The sequence below is a fragment of the Triticum aestivum genome, chromosome 7A (assembly GCF_018294505.1).
Source record: "Triticum aestivum cultivar Chinese Spring chromosome 7A, IWGSC CS RefSeq v2.1, whole genome shotgun sequence".
Lineage (NCBI taxonomy): Eukaryota > Viridiplantae > Streptophyta > Magnoliopsida > Poales > Poaceae > Triticum > Triticum aestivum.
In genome coordinates, this window is record NC_057812.1 from 105,797,402 (window position 1) to 105,816,532 (window position 19,131).

The 19,131-nt window shown below is 43.2% G+C and overlaps 2 protein-coding genes across 4 annotated transcripts; one reads left to right on the forward strand and one right to left on the reverse strand.

Moving 5' to 3' along the window:
- Nucleotides 1-8,954: 8,954 nt before the first annotated feature.
- LOC123150418 (uncharacterized) lies at nucleotides 8,955-12,902 on the forward strand. Of its 3 annotated transcripts, XM_044570273.1 has the most exons (13): nucleotides 8,955-9,191; nucleotides 9,281-9,434; nucleotides 9,903-10,108; nucleotides 10,219-10,374; nucleotides 10,474-10,659; nucleotides 10,759-11,056; nucleotides 11,144-11,585; nucleotides 11,688-11,883; nucleotides 11,963-12,061; nucleotides 12,133-12,233; nucleotides 12,321-12,389; nucleotides 12,494-12,569; nucleotides 12,647-12,902. In XM_044570273.1, the coding sequence occupies exons 2-12, from the start codon at nucleotides 9,320-9,322 to the stop codon at nucleotides 12,552-12,554; spliced, it is 1,929 nt and encodes a 642-aa protein (XP_044426208.1). In that variant the 5' UTR covers nucleotides 8,955-9,191; nucleotides 9,281-9,319; the 3' UTR covers nucleotides 12,555-12,569; nucleotides 12,647-12,902. The 3 variants fall into 3 exon arrangements, with proteins under 3 accessions (XP_044426208.1, XP_044426206.1, XP_044426207.1); XM_044570271.1 differs by having other exon boundaries at nucleotides 12,133-12,389; XM_044570272.1 differs by having other exon boundaries at nucleotides 8,974-9,191; nucleotides 9,261-9,434; nucleotides 12,133-12,389.
- A 173-nt stretch (nucleotides 12,903-13,075) lies between these two features.
- On the reverse strand, nucleotides 13,076-13,736 carry LOC123150420 (uncharacterized). The gene is made up of 2 exons (XM_044570274.1): nucleotides 13,504-13,736; nucleotides 13,076-13,410 (listed from the first exon to the last, which is right to left on the reverse strand). The coding sequence occupies exons 1-2, from the start codon at nucleotides 13,717-13,719 to the stop codon at nucleotides 13,129-13,131; spliced, it is 498 nt and encodes a 165-aa protein (XP_044426209.1). The 5' UTR covers nucleotides 13,720-13,736; the 3' UTR covers nucleotides 13,076-13,128.
- Nucleotides 13,737-19,131: the final 5,395 nt, after the last annotated feature.

Sequence of the window (19,131 nt, forward strand, 5' to 3'; positions counted from 1 at the left end):
ACAAACTTGATAACTCACTCACAAACATCATGGTGACTTTCGCCTCGAAGAAAAAAAAACATTGTTATAACACATCCCAATAATTTATTTGTAAAAGAGAGCAAGATAATTTTTATACGCCACGAATCTGATAACTCACACACAAACACGGTGATAACTTTTTTGACCACATGAATAAAGAGTTGTTGTAACACATCCCAATAAATTCTCTATAAAAACATGGTAGTATGTATGCCACGAATCTGGTAACTTACTAACAGACACTGTTGTGCTTATATTACCATGCTATCATGTATGTATTACGTTCTGAACAATTGTTTTTTCTTAGATTAAAGTTATGAGCGTGTTTGTACCTAAGTTATCAGGTCATTGTCCTAATATTACCAAGGTATTTATATAGAAGTTATCGCGGATGTGTCTTCAAACATTTTTTCCTAGATAAAAATTATTATGGTGTTTGTACCTAAATTATCATGTCAGCAGTGCATAAAATATCATGCTATTTACATAGAAATTAGCAAGGGTACGTTTCAAGCACCCCTCGTGTCGAAAATGTTACCACCATGTTTCTATCTAAAATTATCAAGGTCGCGGTGCACAAATTATAATGTCATTTACACAAAACTTATCGGGGTTGTGTTTTTCAAAGGGAAAATTTCCCTAGTCAAAGTTATCAACTCTATTGTGCGTATATTAATGCGCTATTTGCACAGAAGTTGTCGGGGGTATGGTTTTCAACAAATTTTATACCAGAGTCAAAAAAAGAATTATCACGATGTATTTACGTGAGTTATCAGCTCTATTATGTGTATATTACCAACCTATTTACATAGAAGTTACCAGGGTTTGTTTTCCAATAAAATTTCCCCGGGTTAAAAGGTTACCATAGTATTTGTACATGACTTATCACCTTTGTTGTGTCTACATTATCATGCTTTTTACACACAAGTTACGGGCTACCTTAATATATATATATATTGGGTAAAAAAGGTACCATGGTGCCTGTAGGCGATTTATCGGCTTCGGTGTGCGTATTTCAACAAAAGTTATCGGGGTATGATTTCAACAACTTTTATTCCAGGGCCGAAAACATGGAAGGGACATCACCATGGTGCCTGCACATGAGTTACTGTGCTATTTAAGAAGCTTATGGAGAAAATCACAAAAATAGAACTTTGCTATTACAGTTTACAAAAGGTCATGTACTGTGATACCATTTATATCACAACAAGCACAACCTAGTGTGATGGCTGTTACAATAGCGTTGATGCTAGGGGTCTTGAGTTTGATCCCACCGGCCATATCTTTTTTTTGTGGGAGTGCTAGCAGGAACTGGAGAAGAAAAAACACTGCACATGAGTCAGCAGAACCTGAGAAACAGCCTGGAAAAGCGAATCCGATGGAGCCAGAGAAGTTATAGCGAAACGTGGGAAACAACCCTGAAATTGCGGATCAGATGGAACTCCATCCGAGCATACGATATGGATCGGACAGCGCAGAGGTCATTTGGAACTGTTGCAAATTTCCTGCCATTCGAAAAATAGCTTTATCAAAAAAGTAAATGTTTTGGTTCCATTTGGTTGTCCCCACCCGGGTGTGGCCCTTTATATTTATAGGATGGGGCTAGTCTTACATATGCATTTTGATTGTCACGACGAGATCTACGCAATGGTGAAGTCCAATTTGCATTTTGAGCACTTTGATTATAACGGTCTGATCTGTTTGGTGATCGGTCTGCATTGCTGGATCGGCTACAAGACTGACAACATACCGGTCGGACTGCTTCAACATGCTGATCAGACCGGTTGGCCTTGCCATATAATGCAAATCTGACAATTTTGACAGTCAACGCATGCCCTTCGTTTCTTGGTAAAGCTTCCATACCAAGGAACATTTATTATAACCAAAACTGCACAGGAGCAATGTCGCACACAAGTGCATCAAACATGTTTCACTTTAAGGACGATAGTATCTATCGGCCATATTACTTGATTCTTCTCAATTGTATAATTCTTATTCTTGCTACTATTTATACATCTTGTGTGAGTGATATAAGCCTGAGTAGGTACTGCCTCGGCTATGGATTCTTGAAAAATAGTAACAAGGTGCAGCAAGATGGCCCAATCCTTTTTATATCAAAGAACAAGCCGGAAAGTTCTCTTATAGAAAGCAAAACATTCTCGAGGACAACAGGAATTGTCATCTAGTCACGTTCATCATGTTTAGTTGGTTCGCGTTCACTACTTTTAATAATTTGATATATGGGTGGACCGGTGTTAGGATGCTGCTCTTACTTGAACAAGCAACCCTCTTATGATTACCCCCTCTAATAAGCATCCGCAACTGCGAAAGAAAAATTAAGATAAATCTAACCATAGCATGAAATATATGGATCCAAATCAACCCCTTATAAAATAACGTATGAACTAGGGTTTAAGCTTCTATCACTCTCGCAATCCATCATCTACTTATTACTCCATAATGCCTTGCCTTGTGCCAAAGTATGGTGAAGTGTCATGTAGCAGATGTTCACATGAAACCACTAGAGAAAGCACACCATATATATCATCAAAATATCAAACGAATACCAACTTCACATGATTACTTATAACAAGACTTATCTCATGTCCTCAAGAATAAAAGTAGCTATTCAAAAATCATATTCATGCATGTTCAAGATCAGAGGGGTATTGAATATGCTTAAGGATCTGAACATTTAATCTTCCACCATATATGCCAACTAGCATCAACTACAAGATGTAATCAATTGTACTAGCAACCCACAGGTATCAATCTGAGGTTTTGGGACAAAGATTGAATACAAGAGATGAACTAGCTAGGGTTTGAGAGGAGATGGTGTTGGCGAAGATGTTAATGAAGATTGCTCCTCCCACGATGAACGATCGTTGGTGATGTTGATGCCTTCGATTTCCCCCTCCCGGAGGGAAGTATCCCCGGCAGAATCGCTTCGCCGGAGAGCAAAAGTGCTCTTGCCCAGGTTCCACCTCGAGACGGCGGCGCTTCGTTTCAAAATTCTTCTTCTGGTTTTTTCTAGGGAAAATAGCATCATACAGGAGAAGATGAGCCCTAGAGGCATGCTGGGAGAGTCACTAGCTCACCAGGCGACCCCCCCCCACCGAGGGGGGGGGCTTGAGCTCATGGCTCTCAGGTGGCCCCCCTCCTAGTATTTTTTTCCGCCAAGATTTTTTATATATTTCAAAATATTTCTCTGTAAATTTTCAGGTTATTTGGAGCTGTGAAGAATATCTATCTCTCCTGTAGCTTTTTCAGGACCAAAATTCCAGCTACTGGCAATCTCCCTTTTCATGTAAAACTTGTAAAATAAGAGAAAAAAGGAATTAGAATTGCATCATAAAGTGAATAACAACCCAAAATATAATAAATAACAGTAGGAAAACATGATGCAAAATGGAAGTATTACCTGTGCTAGAAAATAGGACATATCAAGTGCCCGTGATTCGCCGGAACGGGAATGAAACGACATTTTAGCGATATATGTAATGTTAATTGACTGATGCTTAGGGTTGGCTTTCAGTCTGTTGGGGCATCTGGTGTGACTTTCAGTTTGTTCTTGAAGGAAGGATCCCGACTGATTTCATGGAGGTTGTTTCCTCCTCTTCTTCCCGTGATATACATCAGTAATGCATGAGAGAAGGGGTCAAGCAATCATCACCGATGGTCGAAAATCAATGAGGGAGTGTCCACCATATACGGTCGATATATCAGAGAGGAAGAATCCCGAGTGTTCTCATGGGGGTCGCTTCTCCTTCTTTCTTGTGTGCTAGACATTTTGGTGTAATGCACTCGGGAAAGAAGAGAGGAGCGACCATCACCAATGGTCAATATATCAGAATGGGAGTTCCCACCATATACACCACGAGAGATGAACGTTTTCCAAGGAAGATTCGACCGAAAGTCAACGTGTGTTGAATAGTGATATGTATGTCGAGTTCCTGGTATTTGCCATCGTTTTTTATTCTTTGAATTATGAACACATGAAATGTCTGATGAGGATAGGATCCTCGAGTGATTACTGCACCGACGACGGGGCTATGTGCGACAGGCCTCACCAAGAATAGGATAGGTGCTTCACCCTCACGCTGAAGGTGACCTTCGAACATTTTATTTCTATGTAATGACGGCAAGTATTTTTTCGTAAATAAGCATGACTTGTACCTTTTTCCTTTAACGTGTATTTTTTTTACAATTTGACTAGTGCGTCCCCTATTATGCAACACCTTATATCTTAGACAAGCTCGATTTCAAAGATAAGGAGAATATGGAGACAAAGGAAGCTCACCTTAAGACGAAACATGGTTTCATTTTTGAGGTTAAGCTCTACAATGCAGTAAATCACATACATTCTTATTGTTCAAATTAGAGAGGACTGTGCAAGGCCTACGGATTTCACGAGGATACGAAAATAACCTACGATATTGGTCATAAATATGATCTTGAACATAATATCAACATTTGGGTGGATGTGGACATGATTCCAATTCTACCTCTATGTGAGTTTTTCAAACAAATTTGTTAAGTAATTTATATTGTTTATTTAAAATAGTTGGTATTCATCCTTACTAAACTTTTTTATTTATAATAGACACCTTATTTCCTTTCTCCAAGAAACACATGGAAGGCTGTTGTAACGCTCCGGACACACCCATCGGTGGTTGTTACTCATGTCGGGATCTAGACTGGCCCCATATATCTCTTTTCTGCGCACTTTATCCTCACTCGTGTGCACCCGGGAAAAGAAGGAATTCCTTATTGATATGAGTAGTCTATCATCCCTAATAAGCCAGACTATCACATACACCCCACTCAGAGGAACCAACGCCCTCGTCGGGCCACAGGAATGTTCCCTCTTGGCGCATACGTCTGTGCATCCAGTCCGGCACATGTGTCATGCCATGTGCCACGACGGGTCACAATCATCATGAACAACATGACCGCGCACTTGTCCGCAAACATCCGTGTAACCGCGAGGGTCGGCTCTGATACCAACTTGTAACGCCCCAGACACACCCACCGGTGGTCGTTACTCCTGGTGGGATCTAGACTGGCTCTACAGATCAATACTAGTCTTTTCTGCGCACTTTGTCCTTACTCGTGCGTACCTGGGAGCAACTTCCCGGTCGGTCACCCATCTGAAACTACTCCAAGATGAGCACGCTTAACTTTAGAGTTCTTTTCGAATGGGCTCCCGGAAAAGGAGGAATTCCTTATTGATATGAGTAGTCTATCATCCCTAATAAGCCAGGCTATCACAGCTGTAGACCAGACCTACTACGGTCATGTCTCATAGCTAACTTGGGAGGAGAAAAATTATCTTGTCTCCTTTGTTAATGATGTTGAGACTTTTAAGTTCCATTATGAATTTAGCCAACATTATAGTGGATACATGCCACTACTCCACGAGTTGAATGATGGTAACATTCGTGCAAATAGCATGGTAAGATTTTTTATTATTGTGCCACTAGTTCATCTTTTGCATACCTTCTTCTGTAGTAAACTACATTGCTAACTATGCTACTATTATGTTTTTCAACAGAAGCTCCCTAAGGATGTTGTGCCTCAGCTGATGTACACTGAACGTGAGATGAGTATTATTAGCTTACCGCCAAGTCCGCCTGTAGCTTTCCAAAGTGCATACTCAACTTGTCTGACAGATAAATGCCTCAAAATCAAAGGATGAAGAAAATTAGTGGATGCGCACAGGCAACCAATCGGAGACATCATGAATGTGTGCAGGCCACAAATTGGAGATAGGCAGATCTCTATTCTCCATTTTGGAGACGGAGAGGTTTACCTGTTTTATTCTATTTTTCCTAAGAGAGAGGAGTAGGTCCTAGCTAGTACTTATCATGTGCTAGAATGATGATGAGTTATTTACCTAGGATGATAAGAATTAGTTAGTGTTGGTTAACTTGTCATGTGCTATATTGATGCTGAGTTATTACATGATTACGATGATGAGTTGTTATATGACGATGATGATGATGATGATGATGATGATGATGATGATGATGATGATGATGATGATGCCGTAGTACTTGTCATGTGCTAGAATGATGATGAGTTGTTATATGACTACAATGATGATGAGTTGTTATATCATTATGATAATGATGATTGTTATATCATTGGGGTGGAAGAAACACAGATTAGATTATTGCCTTCATTCGACACTTGTGTGCCGTCCCAAAATCATATCTTCCTACTAATTTAACATGGTCACTTGGATCCAACCACTTTAATCTAATTTATGTTTCTTCCACAACCTCTTTATTGCTACTATATAAAAAATTGTATAATGATGTATAAATACAACATAAATATAAATACGCATGAATATACTGACAAGGGGCAACAACCCACGTTGCTGCTATTCAGTAGTAGAGCTGGTCAAACCCCATGTTGTTGCTATTTAGCAGTAGCAGTAGCATGGGGTAAGGCCCTTCCTACTCCTAACTATTAGCTGTAGCACCCTAGTAGTAGCGCGGGACCCCACACTACTGCTATCCCATTAATCTGTGCTACTACTAGGCTTTTCCCTAGTAGTGCCAGTGTTTTCACCTGCCCATCAGGAGGCCAGATAGGTTCATGTTGCTCGATTTAATATTGCCGTCTAGTGTTCATATTGCTCGATTGCACAATAAATCTACTGTTTTTATTAACCACCGCCCGTGCATCTGTTGCGCAACCTTAGAAGTTTATGGGGATAGCATGTCTCAATGACTTCAAATAGGTCCTCTTGCGTCATATGACTGTGTTCTTTGCCGAAATGGCATTGGAGAAACTCTATTCATCTTCTTATAGAATGCCCTTTTGCACAGAAATGTTCGATTCATCTTGGCTTATTTATCAACCTAATGGCTGAACCATATGATATTTTGGGTAGTTTCAAACATCAGTTGCAAGTGCCCTCCTTCATGGAAGTCAATGTTCTTATGAGTTGGAGCATTTGGATGGGCAAGAGTGATTGGATTTTAAGGGGATCAACCCGTCTGTGCAATCCTGTTTGAGTACTTTCAAAATGCTTTGCACACAAGTCATTTTTAGAGTAAAACAGGTTTGAAAAATTCCAATGCATTGATGGCTAGAGCAGAAGTGTAATCTTTTTGAATTTTTTTCGTTTCCTGAACTTTTGTCTGTATTTTCCTGTTCCATATATCTAATATATAATCAGTAGGGGACTTATCTCCTCCTGTTTTGTGAAAAATAGGGCCTATTAGACTTGAGCAAACAGGCCAGGCACATGACACTCTAACATCGGAAAAGTGTTGCTGTATTCTGTGACCATCAGGTGGTTTTGACACTAACCACAATCAATCCATGCCATGATGGCTGATGGCAGTAGTGAATGCTACACCTGCTTCGTTAGGTGAGTAGAACCCCTTTGCCTGATAACTGAATATCTTTTCAAGAGTTGTGAGGTAAATCTACCTGTGAATCATGAGTGGCGTCACACAAGCCACACTTGACATAAAAAAGAGCTGTGAGGTAAATCTTGTAACATAATTTTCTGATGACTATCAGCTTCTGGAACAGAATGATAAATTTCCCAACTTTAGATTCGTCGTCAGAAGAAAAATATTGTGTCTTATGAGGTTTTCATACTTGATTGATCAGATGTGATGTACTCCTATTCCAGTAAGTATTTAAGTTCCCTGGGTACTTTTAATTTGGAAAAAACCATGTTCTTTATGAGCTCTTCTATCCATTTGAAATCTGACTTAATCCCTGACTCATTCATCTTGATCATATCTCTGATTCCAAGGTCCCATGCTTTTATTATCTTAGTTTCAGAAAGCCACTATAGATTCTTTAGCGTCAATTTCCCATGGAAACAATAACCTGCTTGCTCTACTAGTTCCATAAGACAGGTCAAACCGCCTATGACATCTCATGCCTAAGTGGTAGCACGGGAAAATCCTTGGTATGATATTTTTCCTGAGTTCCATGCGGTTTCAAGAAGTAGAGACCTCGAAAACCATCTACAAATTTATCCAGTATTTGAGATTTCGTCTTTTCATGCTTACATAGAAAGAATACATATTTCTTTCTGTGAAAGTCTTTTACCAACTTGTTGATCTACAAGTGTTTTAAAATGAAACATATTTAGACTCAACCACTGAATGGAAGGAACAACAGAAAACTGAGGCGGATCTAGAACCAAATTCTAGTATGGGCTGGTTTCCTCTTTCTTCCCTGCTCCTTCCATTATTTGTCGGCGATGGGTAGAAGGGCTGGAGCCCCACGCAAAATGCCAATAGCGGCCGCGCTGCAGGCAGGCCGCTATCTCTGGTCGTCGCTTTCCCATGTGGATCCGTGCTGCCAGTGTATACACCACGTATTTGATTTATTTTTGGCCCGTATTGGCCCAGCCATGGCCCACGCACATGCAGAAGGGACCTAGCCCTCAGAGGGAAAGCTGACATGTACTTGATGGGCGGCCTTCGTTTGGTACCTGTTCGGAGATGTGCGTGCATGCATGATTCGTAACAAGCGTTGGACATGGGCGACCACACGTTCAGCAAGTGATGACGTGGATCACTATCGTCCAGCCAACACACACTTTTCGCCCACATGTTTGTTACCAGGCACCAAGCATGTTTAACTGTTTCGACCATTTGACTTTGCTTGACACTTTTGACAGTATTACCAGCCAATTACAGATTCACAAAACAGTATCACAATCATGCCACGACATTTTTCATTTGTTCATCAAGTTAGAGAAAGTAGAACAAGTTTAGGCAGCATCATATGTTAGATCAGTGATTTTTCGCACAGAAAAAAAAATCGCCATCATGTTCACGTTTGTATGTTTACTCTAACCAAAACAACCCAATTAGCGGCCCTGATCTACACGAGGTACAGGTTTCGTGGAACAGCACACATCCGTGCAGGCCGGGTTGCTTTCCCCCGAGACGTCTCGTCACGTAATTTACTACGCCCTCACATCACCCCTCGTCCTTGTCATCTACCTCCACCCACCTCAGGCAGAGGCAAGGCAAACACAGGTCTCTGTTCTTCGCCGCCCAAGGAGAATCCACCAGACGGACCAAGGCGAACGAAGAACCCCCTCGCCGTAGAGCTGGTCGACGGCGGTGAGGCTTGTCCTTCTCCGTCAGTCTGGCAGGGTAACATCCCAAGTAGGGCAAGAGGTACTCACCCGAATCACACCCCTAGCATTTAAATGTTTGATTGTAATGCTCACTCGCCATTGTTCTTAGATCTTGCTTTCATTATCTAGGTTTTTCATTCAAGGGTGGATTAGTCGTAGAGGGCGAAGATGTCTGACTTATTTAGCGGGATCCAAGCAGCTATGGTTATCAATCGAGTAGAGAATAGTGAGCAGTCACCTGAAGATTGGAACAGCGACTGTGATGGATCCGGTGGTTCAACAGGTTTGACTGGCACCCCGTGCTTCACGTCCAGGTTTTCTTTGCTAAAAGTTGGATCGGTCATAGGCCAGTTTAGTGATTTTAAGCGGCAGTTAGTCAGGGAAACCGGTTTTGATGGAATGTTAGAGCTTAAATCATGGTAGAAGATCAGCCTTAAGTACAGCGCGTACCTAATGGACAGAGTTGATGTAGATTCCAGCATAATAAATCTAGAGGGCCAAGGTGTTCTTGAATTATGTGACCAGCACCTGAACTATGTCTTTGGCATCCCATGTGGAAATTCAGTCATACAAGGTGAAGGCATAGAGCCGTCTGAAGCATGTATTGAGTACACGCGTGTGGCTGCATCATTTAGCGAGAGAGGCACGCACAGTCTTAAAGCAGCTGAGGCGTACTTAATTCGAGACATAACAGAATCATCCCCTCAAATAGAGCATGACTCTTTCAAAATTGCTTTTGTTATTTTTGTAGTCGGTCATGTGCTTGCCCCCACTGCTAAGCACGATTACATATCCATAGACTTCTGGGCTGCACTGAGTGATATCAGCAAGATAAAGGATTGGAATTGGGGAGGATATGTACTCAAGAATCTGTTCCAAGCTGTTAAGAAGTTCAATGCAGATGTGTCCAAGAGAAACCCAACCGTCCACATAGTTGGTTGTCATCTGTTCCTGCAGGTATTTTTTGATCTGTTCCTTGGTCTTTCATGAAGTACATTTTTGCACATTCACATTATTCAGAATCGGCATGCTAATTTTTTTTTTGCTTACTGGTGTTTGTATCACAGCTTTTCGTACTAGACAGCCTTGATCTTGGTGTTCTAAACATGCTGCGAGACGTGACGCCGCGGATAGGTCTGTACGAATATGATTTGATGAAGAAGATGGTGGACAAAATTACAGTTAATGTTGGCGCCGGTGAAGTTTCCTACCACGGTGCAATGGTAATCACTCCCCCACACACATGCTAAATATATTTTCAGTCTGCACATGCAATTATTTGTCATCCATGACATGCAATGACCATCTTCGCAACTCAACAGGTACGGACCGAGCTGTTAGTGAGCAATCTTATTGGCTTCCCTTCTAAGGAAACTTTCACAGCGAAAGTAGCAAAGCCGGCGCCCAGAAGGGCAAATGCCACATGCGCGCCGATGTTGCGAAGTAGTTATACCAAAACCGGGCCGCAGGAGTTTTCAAATTACATACGAACACGGTACCCAAGCATTGTAAGTCACTTCTATTCAGTTAAGAAAGCATTCACACATTTTGTAGCATCAACTTGTCACCCCTCGCATCTAACCCCATTTTTTATGTGTAACATATAGTCAGCAGAGAAGCTTGGTATACTTCTGCGGGAGCAGAACGCCCGTGGCCTAGCAAGCATATCAGAAATGCGTCAAGTGTTCCAGTCCAATATGTTTACTTTCACAGACAAGCTTATGGCATGCTTAGTAGATAGTTGCACTTGTTGCAAGGCACATGGGAACAAAAAGTGCATCTTGGAAAAGGACGGCACAAACACTTGTGATGCACCGCCTCATGTACCAACTCACCAAACTCAATTCAGCACCCCATTAGTCAGCAAGATAGGTCCTCGACTACCAGCACCAGGCAACCCTGCAGGTAAGCAATCCATCATGCTTACGTTTTCAACATTGAAATGCATATAAACGATTATCCAATCTCACACTACTCATTCTCCCTTGGCAGGTTGCCTATCTGCCAATAGTTCCGCGGCTAGGAAAAGGGATGGAAGTTTATCATCAAGCGTACAGTCGGGCACAGCAAAGAAAACATGTTCACGTGAGGCGCAGAATGTCCTCGCCGCAACACCAACATATGGGCAAGAACCACTCAACCAAATTGCCATATCCCAGGATGCAAGCCTCAATGAAATTGCAAGCAAGATCGTTGCATTTTACGACGACCTTACAGCCATCTTGGTTACTTACTATGCTGAGATGCGGCCAGCCCCCGGGTTCATATTGTTTGGATCAACCACCGATGGAGCACATGTGAAGATCGATCTACCTCAATGCAATTTTGGAAGAGATCCGTGGGTAGCTGGATCAGTCCCAGTACCACCAAATCCAACTGTACTCAGGGCCATAAGAGACTGGATGACTGCAGCCTCGATGCTAAACCTTGAGAGGCAAGAACACATCCCCTGTGCATTAAAGATTTTACTGAATGCTCACAAGCATTTTTCGTCTTCTCATTTAGTAACTGCATCTTTCCAATCAAATCGCTGCAGGAAATGGATCATGCATCCTAAGCCAAAACTCATAGCATTAGAGGGGGTTGAAATCCAACGTCAACTTGCATCTAACGATGCAATGACCCATGAGATGGCTAAAGCTATTTTCCGCGGGCTTGGCCAGATTGACTCGTTTTTCTCAAAGGACACTCCTGGACTGATATGGAGGAAATTCCTCGAGCCTGACTTTGCTGTGAGTATTTCCAGCACCTCCCCTTAATTCTCCACCCTTTTCTGTCTTGATGACAACCCCCCAAACTGCATATGTGCAGACAACTGTTTTGGCGAATGCCGACCCATTGACTGTACACTCAATTAGGGCTAGCTTCCAAAAAGGAACAGCATCCTGCAATCCAGCTTCGTGCCGAATGGTAGGTGTTTTTAGCAGAGCTAGTGTCAATTTTTACGATCCCAACTCACTGATATGCCTATATATATGCAGTGGTACTTCCCGACGATACTACCTGATTGTTGGACTGTATATGCATTTGATATGCTGCGGAAAAGAATCATCGTATTCGACCCAGCAGTTGGGCCATTTGGGTATAGCAATCGGCGAGTCAGCATGCATGAATTTGTTAGCAACAAACTGCATGCCGCGTTGTTCACATGCCTCCAGAATTTTTTCAGCTCTTGGCATTGTGAATCAAGCCACTGGGGGCGCATTTTTCGGATCATAATGAGGGAAAACATTGAGAAGTATGCACTTTGACTGTCGACCACCCGACCTTCATAATTAACAGATATATTTGTCTGGTTCTTTTAACTATTATTATTGGCTTCTTCGTCCCTCCCAAATGCAGAGAGCAGACCGGGCTGTGCGCCACCTTTTTTGCATGGAATTATGACGGCGACAAACTGTAGACACGACTGAACAAAGTATGTTTCTAATTGGTCATACCGTATGGAAACTGCATGCTTGTTTTTTTGCTAATTCACACCATCTCTTCCTCCAGGACACGCTCGCATCACATAGCAGCTTGATGATCTACGAACTAATGAGGATGCAAGGCAACCAAACTCCAGTGGCAAACGACGCCCTTGAAGCTGTCAAAGGATCGTTCATTGCTCTTTAGAAAAACTTACCTTTCTTTGAACGTCCCTAACTATTGGAAAAACCTCTCTATCTGGTTTGTAACAATCAGTTAGGAAAGACCTGGACCAAAACTATGTCTGATTATCGACTCCCTCTTATTGTATTAGATGCGAATCTTTTTAGCATGGCTGGTAGAAGCAGAAGTTCATATGCAACTAGTATGAAATATATTAGAAGTTCATACATATTAGAGGTACAAGATAAACATCTTAGGAGACAAGCAATGTCAACTGCTCTACTACATCTGCTAGGGTTACAATTATCACATCTGGAGCACAAGCTTTCACATCTAGAACACAAGGCTTACACCTACTTGTGGATGAAGTTACAAGATTGTTGCTCCTAACCATAGAAGCACTTGTAACAGAATGCTGCCAGCAGCACGAACATTGCAAATGCCTTCACGTAGCCAGATCCTTGATTCAGAGCTAAATTATCTGTAGGAGCAGGAGCAACTTCTAGCTGGGGAGTTTGGTGTTGTGGCACTGCACTTGCTGCATCACGCAACTCTGAGCTGATCCTCTCTAACTGACGCACCCTGTCGCAGAGATCAGTGATGAGTTGTTTGAGGAATGGTTCCTCAATGGGATCGTCATGCCACTCGTACATTTCACAACCTCCCATCTGACGGGAGTTGAGCACAAAAAAATGTCAGTGGGGAAGAACCAAGAATCAGCCAAGGCAGCAACCAAAAACGACAATTATCAGGACACATACCCGCGACTTGGCGCATGTCTTGTATCTTCTCCCAGGGTTATCGTCGCTCCAGGAGATCCACATGGCAGCCTTGGGTTTCTCCTTGCACCAGCATGGCGTCGCAGGTTCATAGTCCAGTGGACCCACCCTGTATCTCACCGGCGACCTGCTTGGGGAGGCCCAACGCCTCTGGGATGAAGAAGCACACCTTGAGCTCGAAGAGACTGACAAAGACATTTGTTGGGGAGGATTTGATGCTGGTGGCGTGAAGCCCAACAGAGTGTAGGCGGCATGTTGTATATATAGCCAAGGGCTCCCACCAACAGTCACTTTTCGAAAGGAGTGGTGGGCAACGGCTCTCACCGGTGTTTTTCTAATTGTTTTGCATGGCAGGCCCGTCACGTGCCAATGGCACTCTTGCCAGCTTCCACGGTAATTCACGGATAGTAATATTAACATTTTCAAACCGCATAATTGCAAGCACGCTAAAACTTTGGCACACATCATTCTTAACAAGCACTCACTAGTCATAGGTTTCAATGGCTGGTACAGTTCCATGCCAAAATACTTATAGAATTACTAGGTTCAACACACGACACAGTGCAAAGTACATGACACAATGCATGGGCTTACAGAACTGTCAACAAGACAGTTACAAAAAGGGCAGAACAATTGATCCTCACGCTAGAGAATAAAACATGTCCTTGCCAGAAGCAGCTCCAAAAGCGCGACACGTCGACAGCAAGGAGTCCAGCGTTCTACTCCTCCTCCACTTCCTCCATGAATCCCGGGTGAGCAGCCGTGTTTCCCGAACAGGCTAGTGTCTCATAGAGCATCCTCCTTCGACGCAGGGGAAGACCAACCTTTGGCACCACACGCGAGCAAAACGGTCAGTTGATCATTTTTTCATTATGAGCACTAATGCATCTACACAAAAAAGGTTACGTAGGTAGGTGGAATCTTACATGCGGAACGGGTTCCTCCAACTCATAAGCGTTGAAGTTGTCAGCATTGTATGCAATGTAGCCAGGCGATTCACCGCTACAAATCACAATACGATGAGGAAGTTGGTTAGCATCACACCTAGCAATAAAAAGCGTGAAATGATGTACACGTGCACCCACCTGCCGCAAGCTATGTGCATATGAATGTTGTACCGAACAGTCCATTTGGAGATATCCATGTCCCAGCCGTCCAACAACAAGGTGCCCAGTATTTTGAGTCCTTTAAGCAGCATGTGAACTGTTGACCCATGCTTCGACTCGTACACTGGGGATCCCACCTGTGTGTAGAACGGGTCCATCACCGTGACCCTGGTCAGCTCCATGTTGAAGGCGTACAGGGACCAATCGTGAGCAAGCCACACAGGGATCAAGATCTGCAGTGCATGCACGCAGTTTTAGTGTTCCAGCCATATAGAAGAAATGAAGATGCCGGTAGAAACGTAGGATTGTACGTACCAGACAGCACATGCATAGTGGGAAACCAAGCTTGGGCGTCGAAAGCAACCCAATGAGCACAACGCGCGCGTGCTCAGTATCAATATTTTCCATGTGGAGCTGCAAAAAATACACGCACGCAAATCTATTAGTTTGAATCACCATTCACTCGCAGTCCATATCATTTTTTCTGCATGGGCTGAACTTACCGAAACATCAGGTGGTAGTAATCTCTCCAGTTTGGGAGATCAACTCTCTGCATCATGCTCCTCTCCCTGTCGTTCCATCAACGCACCCATGCATCAAGGCCTGTGTACATCATCTCACCATGCAAGCTGAATTGGTACTTCATCTTATGCCCATCCAGCCTGAGCACCGTGGGGTTGTGATGCTTGAACCAAGTTCTGTTTAAGGACAAGAATTACTCACACGGTTAGCAGCAGCCAAGTTCACACTTTCAATATGCAAACGTGCAATCATTGGAAACAAACACACCTGCTGAGCTCAGACGGCTCAGTGAGGAGTGCAACGTTCTCATACAAATCAACACATACGTGGTTTGGGTAGAACAAATGCTGCAGATCCAGCTCAAATGGAGAGTAGCCGTAATCACGTGCAGGTGGCAAAGCTGGAACAACCGCTGCAAGCACGTCAACACACATACGTTAGCTGGACGACTTTTAAATTGTTTGAACAAGTCAACCACATGTTTGCACTAACCAAGAGGGGCCGGCTTGCTTTGTTCCCCTACATGAGGCAGTGCCAACCTCCTGTTCCCTATTGGCGTGGTCGCGGCAATTCCTGCAGCCTGGTCATTTTGCAGCTGCAATGCATCCGGCACAACAGTTCCACAGATCAAAGAAGGATGAAGCTCTCATCATAAGCGAGGAACTTTTTGTCACTGTCGAGGATTTAACTCATCGGGTTAACAACATTACCTTCAGTCAAATCAGTGTCAACAGGCGGCAGCACCGGATGAAGCTCTTTAGACGAAGAACCTCCCACTCCCAGCACCTCATGCATGGTGGTCTGTCTAGTGCACCTATGGTACACCACTGTTTGCAAGATGGGCAAGGCACTCATGTGAGCGCATGCAAGTTATCTGATCATCAATGCATTTTTTTAACCATGTAAAGGATATCGTCACTCACCGTCAATAGCTGGCCCCTTGCCTTTGTGGTCCACAATCATAGGCTTCTCCTCTGGTTCATCAACTGGCCCGTGGATAGCAATTTCTGCATACAAAATCAAGGCACACTCAATTTAGTTTAGTACCCTCACACAATCAAGTTAACTTCGAGATCGTCAGTCATTGTCACTACCTTTCCCAAGCAAACTCACATGCACCCCAAGGCATGCGTTCAGGTCGGGTCCTTGCACCGCCGTGGTTGCAGCAGCCACACCAGGCGTTTCTGAAAAGAACAGGCAACAAAATGGTGATCAGATTTTTTGTGGCCAACCAATGCTTTTTTGGAAAACTATTTGGTTTTTTTTCGAGGGGTACTACGCACCTGGTTGGACACGTATCGCCTCTTTAACAACAACCACTGACATCAAAGACCTCGCAGCTTCGCGTGAAGTTTCAGCCAGATCTTGGGCAACATCTAAGTAATAAACAAGAACAAAATCAGCATGATAATCAAATGACAATCACTATTGTTTCGCATGGCTTTCGAACAATCAACCAAAAACACAACCCCACCGCGACCTGGGGTCCATGGCTCACGCACACCATGCATGGATGGCCCATGTATGTCATGCATGCAGGAGTAAACAAACCCGTGCCTAGCGCTCGCCCATGCATGCATGCTCTCCCCGCGCACATCAACACACTACCTAATTAACACAATTTAACAGTTGCGTTTTTTGATGGCTTGGGATAAAGATCACCTGTCCTCGTCCTTGGACGATGCGAACTCTTGCTCACGTTAGGAAATGTTGCTGACATTGGAGCTTGTCTCTTCACCCGCTCCATGAAATCATCAAGTGTGTCCTCGAGGTCTCTGTGCCGTTTAGCATCCGCCTTGTTCTTGATTTCTTCAAGCACTTTGCCCTGTGTCGTGGAATTGTCACGGCAGATGTCCTTAGTGTCAGGATTTAGTCGCGAGGCCAACACATCTATGTGGTAGCTTGAGAGAGGTTGAGCGGGACGAGACACGCGAGGTTTTACCCAGGTTCGGCCCCTCACTGTGGAGGTAAAAGCCTACGTCCTGCTTCATTGATATTGATGATGATGATGATCACGGTTACAAGAGTGCTCTATTTCGAGAGCTATTGTCTAAACCTAACTTGTCCAACTTGCGGAACTTGTGAATCTTGTCCCTTTTGAGGAGCCCTGCCCCTCCTTATATATGTTGGAGGTGCGGGTTACATGTAGAGTCCTATTAGGATTAGGACTAGTCTATCTCTAATACAAACCGGATACAAGTCCAGGTCTTAGCTCCTTGTAAGATAATATTCCTCCTGCCTTTCCTCTTAAACCGGCCCACCATTAAACGTGAACCGGCCTTCTGGGTTTTGGGCCTTGTCATCTGTCTGTCCCGCACGCCGGATCACCAGTGAGTCATAATAACCAGGTGGGTTGCTTGTAAACCGCCAGGTCAAGGCAGGTCGCCAGTAACTCGCCAAGTGTCAGCGGGGTCTTCAGATAATCTGCCAAGTCCGGCCGGGTTAACTTTCGGCCGGTTTACACCACCAATCATGTAAACCGCCAATCCTCTGGTGGTTTACCAATGAAACGCCTAGTCCGGCCGGGTTATACTTCCGGCCGGTTTACGCCGCGGGGTATATCCCCGACATTAGCCCCCAAGTTTAGCTTGGATTTATTCATGGTAAACTTTGTGGTGCAAAATAAACACAAGAACAAATTTGACAGGTTATGCTCCGGGTTAAGAATTTTTGTAAACCGATACCTGATCATCCTTAAGTCCTTGTTATTTTCTCCTTCTGGGAAATCCGGGTCAACAGACCAGCTTCATAATCAATTTGCCGATATTGGTTTGTCACCGAGAAATATTGTGAGGATTAACTCCTTTAACTCAGCTCCCAAAGCACCGGTTTAAGAAATATGGGTCTGAAAATACTTATCTGATATTCAGCCGGTTTGAACATATAAAACTTGCCGGTTTAATATTACCAAAATGGCCGGTTTATAAATATTGATGGCGCCGGGTCATAATTGTTGTCGACACCGGGTCATGTAATTGATCTTCCTGATTTGCTCAAAACTGATAAAATGAAGATGTTCCTCCTTTATATGCATAATATCTGTAGCCCCCAAGTCTTAAGATGAGAACATAGTGATAACTTAAGACTTGTTCCAATAAGTGTTTCAACCTTGAAGAAATCCGGTTTGTTCATCTCAATCATATAAACTGAATACTCCATATATGTAGCCCCCAAGTGCTGGGTCGTCATGCTTGCAGCAACCTGGAACTTGTAATTGCTTATAAAAACTTCAATCAGTGTAACCCCCAAGGGCCGGGTCATTATGCAATAATGAGCAGGGACTTTGTAAATATAATCATGTAGATTTTAGCAGTGATGTATAGCCCCCAAGGGCCGGCTTAGTAAGATAATACTGAACCGGGACTTGATATGTACTTCAATGAAAATAACATCTTATAATGTAGCTTCCATCGTAGGGCTTGAACCCACGTCCACAAGGTTAAGAGCTTTGTGCTTTACCAACTGATCAACGGATCCTTCAATATTATGGACGAAAACTTGTGTATCTTGAATTGTTGACAGGAGCAATAGATAGCCCCCAAGGGCCGGCTCGTTATAATATGATGAGTCGGGTCTTTAATAAGACTAGTAAAAATGACTTTGCATTAGCCCCCAAGTGTCATGGTGCATGCTTGCAGCGACATGAGACTTGCATGTAATCTCAATTTGAATAATGTAGCCCCCAAGTGCCGGGTTGTAAGCCTGCAGCGACTCGGGGCTATTTCTTCCATTGTAGAATAAATCATATCCTTTGATAAAATAATATTGGTTATTAACAACCATAAAAATCCAGCCATGTTGGCTATTCAAGATAATATAATCCAATGATTTATAAGCGCATGATTCCAATGGCGCAATCCAAATATATATACTGGCGACTTATAGTCCAAAGCCAGGCCGGTTTAACAAACCTGTCTTTGCATACAACAAGTTTAAAGTGTCCTAGCGGTTTACCGCCGGACGGGTCATAATGCCCAACATA

Excerpts from the sequence above, each read along its gene's own strand:
- LOC123150418 (XM_044570271.1), top strand. The coding sequence starts at position 9,320 with ATGTCTGACTTATTTAGCGGGATCCAAGCAGCTATGGTTATCAATCGA. Across the intron at positions 9,435-9,902 it reads TGGATCCGGTGGTTCAACAG|TCGGTCATGTGCTTGCCCCC; the intron begins GTTTGACTGGCA and ends TTATTTTTGTAG. Across the intron at positions 11,586-11,687 it reads TCGATGCTAAACCTTGAGAG|GAAATGGATCATGCATCCTA; the intron begins GCAAGAACACAT and ends AAATCGCTGCAG.
- LOC123150420 (XM_044570274.1), bottom strand. The coding sequence starts at position 13,719 with ATGTCTTTGTCAGTCTCTTCGAGCTCAAGGTGTGCTTCTTCATCCCAG. Across the intron at positions 13,411-13,503 it reads AGACATGCGCCAAGTCGCGG|ATGGGAGGTTGTGAAATGTA; the intron begins GTATGTGTCCTG and ends AACTCCCGTCAG.